Genomic DNA, 10,106 nt, shown 5'->3' with positions numbered 1-10,106 from the left:
GGCGGGCAGCGGAGGGGAGGGGGGCAACAGGAGGGAGAGGCGATGAGGAGGGGCACCGCTCTAAGGCACTGCTCTGCGCTATGGCACTGCTCTGCGCTATGGCACTGCTATGCCCTATGGCACTGCTGTGCCCTATGGCACTGTGCTATGTCACCGTTGGGGCCTATGGCACTGCTGCGTGCCATGCTACGGCCCCACGCACACTCTGGCACCATGCTATATATTTTATTGTGTTATATGTTTTATTAGATCTCAGGCCAGAGGCTTCCAGCAGAGTCATCCTCTTGCGGGTGTCTCTCTCCATGCACCACGCAGGCCGTTTCCCTGTGCATGGCCGCAGCTTTGCTTCAGGCGGACGTCTCTGCTGGCTTCTACCTGAGAACTGAAAGGCACTGGAAAAAGGCATTCACCCTTGTAAAAAAATAAGTACAAAAAAACTACGCCCGACCTACAGCAAAAGCTTCATACAAATGCAATTAATCACATACGCGTCGTTGGTTGTCCTATTCCCTGACACACGTCCATGCATGGGGGCACCTCCAACAGGCACTGAGGTCAGCAAGGAGGAGAGCCCAAAGAGGACTGGGATGTGCCATGGACCCACAGGAGACCCACGCCTTCTTGGATCCTTAAAAACCTGCTCCATCAAACCCTTAACTTCTTTTAAATCCCCCCTTGCAAGCTGGCCACCATAGAAAAGCAATGAACAGATTAAAAAGCTATAAAAATATTTTTTAAAAAGGCTAAAAAAAAAAAATTGCAAAGAAAGCTTCTTCTTGCAGGGCCTTTTTGGTCAGTCCAGTTGTTTCAAGTCTTTCAGCAAGTCCTCGATTTCTCGGTATTCATTCTGAATATCTGAAAAGATAAGAACAGAGCAAAGACGATATAGATGTTTTTCTTAATGGAATGCTCACACGTGTAGTATGGATGGACAGATGGAGAGATGCAAGGCCCTGGGGATGTGCACATCTCACGTCCGTCCTGGCACTCATGTCCCATTGCAGAGCCTGGCCCGTACCTGGCAGCTTGTCCGTCAGTTGCTCGTTCTGGCAGAATGCGATGCCCAGCATGCTGAGGAAGTCCTTGCTGAGCTTGGTGGTGATCTGCTCCTGCAATCAGAGAGCATCAGAGCGTCATTCTGCTGGGGTGGCCCAGGGTGGAACATGAGTGATGGCACTGCCATGGCCAAGACGCTTGCTGGGGAAGCATGGAAGCTGGGGTAAGGTGGAAGAGATCTCCTCAGAGGCAGAAATCAGGAAATGAAGGGATCAAAGTAGGAACTCACAGGAAACAAGGGGATCAAGTCATAGCATCGCAGATCCATTGAGGTTGGAGAAGAGCTCTATGATGATCAAGTCCAACCATCAACCCATCACCACCACACTCCCTATCCAAACATTGCTCATCCATCCCAATTTCTGCTCTCACAGCCTGGACTTCCAACAGCAATTTTTGCAGCACGACTCACTGTCAGATCCTGGAACTGGCTCATCATCTTCTCCTTTGCTTTTTCAAACATTGCCTTCTGCACCTCCAGCTCGATGTTCTCCACCAGCATGTCTTTGATCCGCCTGCCGGAATTCTTCCCACGTATATTAGCAGCCTCTGTTGTGCAATGGTGGGAAACATCAAAATCGTAGAATCACAGAATCATTCTGGTTGGAAAAGATCTCTCAGATCCCCAAGCCCAATCCCAGCCCACCCCACCGTGCCCAATGACCACGTCCCTCAGTGCCACATCCCCATTGTTCTGGAACATCTCCAGGGACAAGGACCCCGCCACCTCCTGGGGCAGCCTGTGCCACTGCAGCGCTGCTCTTTTGGAGAAGAAATTTCTCCTAATATATAGCACACCTTTAAAGAGGAGCTGGAGTGGTATTCAGGTGTAAAGCACATGTTATAGCCCATGAACCCTGTGTTGGTAGACTTCTACCTCTTGATCTTCCTCTTCCCAGAGCTACATCTGCCATCCTAAAAAATACCTTTACCCAACAGCAAAGCCTTCAAGCTACCTCCTTCCACAGCCATTCAGGCCATACCCACTGTGAGATGGGACAAGGGTACCAAAAATACAAGGAATTGCTGCAATAGGTTTTGGCACTCAAATGTTTTCTTCCCAGCTAGGACGATTGTGACCTGCTGAGCGCATCACGCATTGGCACAGATTTACACATCCTCCTTCACAGAATTCAGGCTCTGTACTGAGACTCCATTTCCAAGCTAGGAAAACGTGTCCATGGCCAGACAGCAAACTCACAGCCTCAAACACAGAGTTAGCTGGAGAACCAGTCCTACCTTCGTAACATGGCGAGAGGATGCTTTGGATGGTCAACTCAAGGGATTCATAGATAGCCTTCTTTTTCAAAAGAATTTCTCTTTCTATAGCTCTCATGATGATGTCAGTCTGCAGGAATTAATGCAGAGCATTTAGCAGCAGATCCAAACCCTCAGTGGCCAGCAGCAGGAGCAAACAGTGAGCCCGTTTTCAGGCTGCTATATCAATAGCATGGCCTAGCCTATAAGACATGCATTACACACTTGAATTTGCACCCCGAGATAGACTCTCTCCCCAGGAGCGCCCTGCGTGGAGCTTTATCAGTTCTGCAGCTTAGCGTCAGATCCATCCTGATCTTCTCCCCTAGGGTTCCCATTTACTTTCCACTACCTCCAGGCAGGGCATCTGCCAAGCCATAGTGTGTCCCTTTGAGGATGAAGCTCACTGGATCAGCATGAAAAACAATTCTGCTGTCTCTGGTGCTGGTTGTTAGAGGGTGCTCCAGACCTCCATTCAAAGCTGCTTACACACTGCAGCTCTGACTTTGCCCTATGTTGCATCCCCTGAGTCCCTGCCAAGGGGCTGCTGCCCACTCCCAGGTCTGTGCCAGCTACACAAGGATTTTGTGTTAAGCTTCCCTCATCTTAAACTCACCTCTTGATTGAGAAAGTCGAGCTTGGGCCTGTTCAAGTTTGCAGTCTTCCCAACATCCTCAAATTTTTCTTTTACCTCCTTGCTGAACTCATTGATTGACATCTGCAGACTGGTCCTCGTGAGTGCCTGTGTTCTGTGTGTGTAAGGCCACAATGACTGTTAGATCCTGGCAGGATTTACCCACCTCGCTGTCCCTCCTGGGCCCTTCTTGGCTAGGCACAGGAGGGTTCATGGAGCAGGACAGTTGGGGAGTCCCAAGGCAAGATAATATGAAGAGGAGAGAGGAGCAAGTTGCCGAGGCACTGACATGGTCAGTGAGCATGGTGGGAATGGGTTGGGGTTGGTCTTGGTGATCTTAGAGGTCTTCTACAACCTGAGTGGTTCTATGATTTTATTTATGGTCACTGTTAGTGGCATGGTGAGGTTGGGTTGAGGGTTGGACTTGATGACTGTAGAGGTCTTTCGCAACCATAATGATTCCATGATAAGCCCATCAGATATTTTACATAAATAGGTGAATTATGGTGGGGCATCTTTAGTTTGCCCAGTGACTAGACAACATAATGCTATCTCAGGTTTCTTGGGGAGGAAGAAATATAGACCCTTGTGCTTCACAGACCAGGTTGTCTGCAGATGACTTTCCAAGAAAACTCCTTTCTTTGAGTTTCCAAGAAAACGTGGATTGTTCCCTGCTCATTCACCATTCTCACCTGAATATGTTTGCAAACGTCACCCCAATTTCTCCATAGATGGGCTCAGCCAGGCAGTTGTTGATATCTATGCGATTGAAGACACGGGACACGTACACCCCCTTCCTCGCGCACACGGCTTTCAGGGTCCTATGGAAGCCGGAGGATGTTTTGCCTTGCTGCAGAGAGAGAAAACCAGCTGGCATGAATAGAGCCCCCATCAGCAGTGCCGCCTCCATGGCCAAACTCTTCTTGTGTAACTGCAGAGCTTCCTAAACTAAAACAAATAAGGTCAACGCTACCTCCTAAAACTAATTCTCCCTTCATTAGCTGTAGGAGGAACCCATTCAGATGGTGGGCCTCCCATGCCTCGCTGTGTCCCAGCAGGACAGCCAAGCCATCCCAGCCATCCCTGGGCTCCACACCATCCCCATCCAGTGGACATCCAAGACCTGGCCAGTCGGGCTGGCATGTAGCCACGGAGCAGCTTGGGCAGGCAACTGGCCATTGTCTTTAGGCATGGCATCTCCTTAACACGACCGTGTTTTTTCCCCTGGACTCAAACTCTCATTGCTAAGCTAAAGTAACACTGAATTGTAGCAAGAACATAGCTTATCTCTTACCCACAGACTTCAAAACATTTGCCATTGATCAGCAAGTAAAAGAAACTTGGCTGATTATAGAATCATAGAATCACAGAACTACAGAACCACAGAACCAAAGAACCAAAAAACCATAGCGTCATAGAACAGCTTGAGTAGGAAGGGACCTTAAACACCATCCAGTTCCAACCCCTGCCCTGGGCAGGGACAATGCCCACCAGAGCAGGGTGCCCAAAGCCCCTCCAACCTGCTTTTGAACACCCCCAGGGATGGGACATCAGCAACTTCTCTGGGCAACCTGTTACTGGATGCGATGGCAATTGCAAGATGTTGTCTACGACAACGTATTAAGGCTTCCCTTCTGTTCGCACCTCCGTGTGCAGGGCATACGGGACGCACACACAGTGTATAACGCCGAAATGCCCCGCACGCGGGGGTGTGGACGGAAGGGAAGCCTTAATACGTTGTCGTAGACAACATCTGGTGACCCCGATGTGATATTGGGCGCGAGCAAGGCGCCGAGAAGCCAGAGCCATGATGGGGCTCGGCGTGCTGGAGGTGGTGAGTATGCTGAAATCCTTGGCCAAGGAAGTAGGGATGACACTACATAAGAAGGAGTGCCTCGCACTCCTTCAGTGGATGCTGCGCAAGCAGTGTGCGGAGTACCCAACGGACTGTCTGCAGAAAGTGGCTCTAGAGAAGGCGGGTCAGGAGCTATGGGAAGGAGCAAGTGCAGGAAATAAGGAGGCACTGGGACTTATCCCTGTGCTGGGGAGAAGTGTGATACAGAAAGTGAAAGATGAGCGGCATCTCGATGCCACGGCGCGTCAAGTGTTATCGGGGACGCCTGATGACACTGAGACAGCCAAAACCAATGGAGAGCAGGGAAGGGAACGATCAGAGGGAGAGGAAAACAAGACAGGCAAGTCAGGGGAAGAGACAGGGACGGAAGCTCCGCTTTTAGCCCCTTTAGGGGCGCCAAGGCAAGGGCAGGCGACCCCGGGGGTGCAGACCTCAGACGATGGGCAGTTTTGGTGTATGAACCCGAAGGGAACACTGACATGTTTCCCGAGGGCTCCCGTTCCTTCAGCCCCCTGGCCGGTCCAGGCAGGGACACCTGCTTTTACAGTGGCACCTCCGCCCTATGGTGCAGCTCCCCGTGGTGCAGCTGTGCCAGGCGTAGGTGAGGGAAGGATGCCGGGATCTAGCCCTGTGGAGCAGCCTCTCCCCTCGACCTGGAGGTGGGCTACTAGCTCCAAAGATAGGGTAGAGGGGTCCCAAAGGCGTTGGGCGGATGACGAGACCAGTTCCTCGGGGGAGGAGGAGGGTCGCCTTTGCGTAGACCTGCCATCTGAAGGGGAAAGGAGACGGCAGGAGCGGGCACGGGACCAAGTTCGCAGGGCCAGTGAGCGCTGAGTTATTCGTGCTCAGGAGTGCATGCCTTCCATGTGCGAGCTTGAGCCCATGCCGCGCTCTTGCTACCCTGCTTTTGTTGGCGGACCACAGGGTCCCCAATGGCAACCTGTAGATTACAAAATGCTAATGCAGTTGAGAAAAGCGGTCCAAGAGGGAGGTCTTACCAGATCGCAGGCGCAGGTCCTGTTGGACGCTATTAGTCTTAGTGGCCCGCTGATTTTCGATTGGCGACAGTGTGCACGGGCGTGCCTCACCCCGGCGCAGATACCGATTTTTGAGGCATACATTCAGGAGGAGGTAGACAGCTAGCAAGCTCGTGCGCAGGCAGACCCAGCTCATCCTCTACACAACATCCCAGCGGATGCCATCGCAGGAAAGGGTAATTGGAGTACCCCTCAGGAACAACTGATTTTGCCAGCCACCGTTCTTGTCGCAGCAGCAGATTTGGGTAGGCGAGTGCTTGAGCGGATGCATACGCTTATGTTATGGTTTTGTGATTTTTGTTGTTGGTATTCCACATCATTACATCATGTAAGGTATGGGCAGTTAAAGAGTTAATTCCCTGGTTACTGCAAACTACCTTTTTTAGTGTGGCCCTCTGAGGGGGAGGGGAGGAGGTGCACTCCCCAGGGGTCTTTGCATGGGAGGGGAGGTGGTGAAGCCCCGTGGGAGACGCGGGGTCTGTTCCTTCCTGCCCGGTGGAGAAAGCACGTGGTCCTCCTGCAGTTTACTATCTAAGATTTTCAGCCTGTAAACTCTCTGTTATAATTCTATTAGTCTCATTTTTGATATATTTAGTAAAATTAGTTGTTCCTCCTCGGATTGGTGCTGCTGTTTTTTTGTGTGTGTGTTAGATCCGCCTACGAGTCCCCTGCCTTTCCCCTTTTCCCTTTGTTTCCCCAGTGTGCGGGTCCGTGGCTTCCCTGCCGCTTTAGCCGCTGGACCGCCCGGGGCTGGCTCCTACCCGCCGGCATTTTTTTTTTTCTTCCTCTTTCCTTGTTTTTTTTCTTTCGGGCCTGTCCCCCTTGTCACGGACGCAGACCCTTAGATAATACCGTGACAAATATTGGTGGAGAATGCGGGCAATAGATCTGCTTTCAATTTTTGGAATGATGCACAAAGGACTAACGGTCATCATGTTCCTCGGAACATACTGGTTTCTGGTTAAGGCTATCATGTTCTGTGTTGGAGTTGTGTGTACATATAACTACATAATGGCACTGATGGAGATACCGGCCTGGTGCTTGCACCTCCCAGAGGGAGTGGCTAGTTTTACAAACAGCACCGTGGTGAGGCTGGCTTCCAGGTTCTCCTCACAGTTCCTTACGCACCTTTGGAATTTCAATCTAGCAATCATGATACTAATTGCTTTGAATGTTTTCCTCTTAATAATAATTTACATTATGTGGAGGAAACTTTCCCCAAAACCGGAAAATGCTGAGTGGCAGGGAATATGGAGAGGCCTAGGGAAGACCTTAGAAACATGGGGACCCCCGATGTCATGGGATTTCACCCTTGAACACCTGTGGGATCCCGAGAAACTCGGTCAGTTTTTGAGTCAGGGATGGCGCGGCCTAGGCAGATCTGAGGAGGCACAACTTATTTGGGGCCTGGCTTGTGCTTATCGAGCTCTATACAACACTGTTCTTGAGAGAGAGAGTTTCCCGGCTGAGATTCGAACCAGAGGGGGAAGTCCCCAAGCTAAACCTGAGCAAGCACAGGAGGCACCACTATCTGTGGCAGGTACTCCTGTGGAAGGACAGAAATGGAAACGGGTGTCCTCGCGGCTGGAACGGAAGGAAGAAGCGGAGAAGGTAGAGGAAGATCCAGGCGAGGGGCCCTCCCCAAACCCATCGTTACCAACAAAGGAAACAGAAGAAAACAAGAGACATGGAGGGGATAGGGAGGAGGAAGGCGTCACTGTTACAACTGTCCGCCAACCTCTGAAAATGACCGAAATCATAGGCTCAAGAAAGGAGTTTACATGGCACCCGAACGAAACCATTGTCACCTGGATGCTTCGGTGTTGGGACAACGGGGCCAGCAGTGTGCTCCTGAATGGTAATGAAGCTCGCCAACTGGGGAGCATTGCCAGGGACGCAGGCATTGACAGAGGGATCAGTAGATGCCTGGATGGAACCGCCACCCTTTGGGAACGAGTGTTAGTAGCTGTGAAGGAAAGGTATCCCTTCAAAGATGACCTCGAGCCTCAGATGAGAAAGTGGGACACTGCTGAAAAGGGCATTCAGTATTTGAGAGAAATAGCTGTGGTGGAAATGCTATGTGACCCCAGGTTTGTTCCTAACAATCCACACCAGCAGCATGATCCCAAGAGAGTTAGAAGTACGCCAGATATATGGCGGAAACTCACCAAAACAGCACCAGCCCAGTATGCCAGTACACTGCTAGCCACATTTGATAGATTGGAGGACCTACAGAGAAGACCCCCTATTTATGAACTGATTATTACACTCCAAAATTATGAGCAACAACTCCCCCTAAACCACGCTTCTATTTCAGCTATCGCAGAGGTAAGAGAAAGATTGGCGAAAATGGAGAAGAAACAGAATGGTCTAGCGGACAACGTGTCCCTCTTGATGGAGTGTGACGAACCCGTAGCAGTATTGGAAACACCTGATGGAGATCAGGATGATCAGAAGAGCCTAATGAAGGAGCTGATCAAACTAATTACAGGCGATGAACTTCCCTCCTCACCTGTATCATCAAAAATCTCAGCTATCAAAGGCAGACGCCTTCCTGCTCAAGCAAATAATGGTGGCAGATCTATGGCACGTGCCGCCTTGTGGAGTTACTTACGCGAGCATGGAGAAGACATGAAAAAATGGCATAAGAAACCCACTCCTGTACTATGAGCACGGGTGAGAGAATTACAACGCAGATAAACCACCGATGAAGTTGCTGAAATCACTACAGGTAACCAATAGAGGGGCCCTGCCCTCAGTCAGGGGAGGGAAAGGGATAATAGAGTTTATTGGACTGTGTGGATTCGATGGCCTGGCACTTCAGACCCACAGAAATACGAGGCACTGGTGGACACTGGTGCGCAGTGCACTCTAATGCCCTCGAGTCATGAAGGGACAGATTTGATTTGTATTTCTGGAGTGACTGGGGGCTCTCAAGAATTGACTGTGCTGGAGGCAGAAATAAGCCTCACTGGTAAAGACTGGCAAAAACATCCTATTGTGACTGGTCCAGGGGCTCCGTGTATACTTGGTATTGATTACCTCAGAAGGGGGCATTTCAGGGATCCCAAAGGGTATCGATGGGCCTTTGGAGTAGCTGCCATAGACACAGACAACATTAAGCAGCTGTCTGTTTTGCCTGGCCTGTCAGAAGATCTGTCTGTGGTGGGGCTGCTAAAAGTAAAAGAGCAACAGGTACCAATTGCCACAAGAACGGTGCACAAACGGCAGTACCGCACCAACAGGGATTCCTTGCTCCCCATTCATAAGTTGATTTGTCAACTAGAGAGCCAGGGAGTGATCAGCAAAACTCACTCACCTTTTAACAGCCCCATATGGCCAGTGCGTAAAGCCAGTGGAGAACGGAGGCTGACGGTAGACTACCGCGGCCTGAATGAAGTTACACCCCCACTGAGTGCTGCTGTGCCGGACATGCTAGAACTCCAGTATGAACTGGAGTCAAAAGCAGCCAAGTGGTATGCCACCATTGACATTGCTAATGCCTTCTTCTCCATTCCTTTGGCCACAGAATGCAAGCCCAGTTTGCTTTTACGTGGAGGGGCGTTCAGTATACCTGGAACCGTTTGCCCCAGGGGTGGAAACACAGCCCAACCATTTGCCATGGGTTGATTCAAAGTGCACTGGAACAGGGCGGTGCTCCCGAGCACCTGCACTATATTGATGATATTGTTGTGTGGGGCAATACAGCAGAGGAAGTTTTCAAGAAGGGGGAGAGAATAATCCAAATCCTTCTGCAAGCTGGTTTTGCTATTAAGCGAAACAAAGTGAAAGGGCCTGCACAGGAAATTCAGTTCCTAGGAGTAAAGTGGCAAGATGGGCGTCGTCACATCCCAGCAGATGTGATCAACAAAATCACTGCCATGTCTCCACCCGCTAACAAGAAAGAGACGCAATCTTTTTTGGGTGTAGTGGCCTATTGGAGAATGCACGTTCCAAACTATAGCCTCATTGTGAGCCCCCTTTATCAGGTGACACGGAAGAAGAATCATTTTTCATGGGGCCCTGAGCAGCAACAGGCTTTTGAGCAGATTAAACAGGAGATAGCCCGTGCTATGGCCCTGGGGCCAGTACAGACGGGAGAGGATATAAAGAACTTCCTCCACACTGCTGCTGGAGAGAAAGGTCCCACCTGGAGTCTGTGGCAAAGAGCCTCAGGAGAGACCCGAGGCCGACCCCTGGGATTCTGGAGTCGAGCGTACAGGGGGTCCGAAGAGGACTACACTCCAACTGAGAAGGAGATCTTAGC

General features: G+C 50.7%; 1 protein-coding gene across 2 annotated transcripts in view; it reads right to left on the bottom strand.

The window, feature by feature from the left end:
* The window catches only part of LOC110396269 (nuclear GTPase SLIP-GC-like), a 19,923-nt gene continuing 10,036 nt past the window's right edge, over positions 220 to 10,106 (bottom strand). The window contains exons 14-20 of one of the 2 annotated variants that reach the window (XR_002436895.1): positions 3,640 to 3,797; positions 2,930 to 3,062; positions 2,296 to 2,404; positions 1,469 to 1,605; positions 1,019 to 1,109; positions 489 to 855; positions 220 to 392 (exon numbers count right to left, since the gene is read on the bottom strand). Coding sequence is in view for 1 of the 2 variants with exons in the window: in XM_021391834.1 (XP_021247509.1) it covers positions 794 to 855; positions 1,019 to 1,109; positions 1,469 to 1,605; positions 2,296 to 2,404; positions 2,930 to 3,062; positions 3,640 to 3,797 (690 nt within the window). In the remaining variant the exon portion in view is untranslated. Of the gene's footprint in view, positions 856 to 1,018; positions 1,110 to 1,468; positions 1,606 to 2,295; positions 2,405 to 2,929; positions 3,063 to 3,639; positions 3,798 to 10,106 lie in introns of both variants that reach the window. The other variant, XM_021391834.1, reaches the window with a different exon arrangement.

Source organism: Numida meleagris, chromosome 3 (genome assembly GCF_002078875.1).
Source record: "Numida meleagris isolate 19003 breed g44 Domestic line chromosome 3, NumMel1.0, whole genome shotgun sequence".
NCBI classification, from domain to species: Eukaryota; Metazoa; Chordata; class Aves; order Galliformes; family Numididae; genus Numida; species Numida meleagris.
The sequence above is the reverse complement of the archived record's forward strand: the minus strand, read 5'-3'. Positions and strand labels throughout refer to the sequence as shown.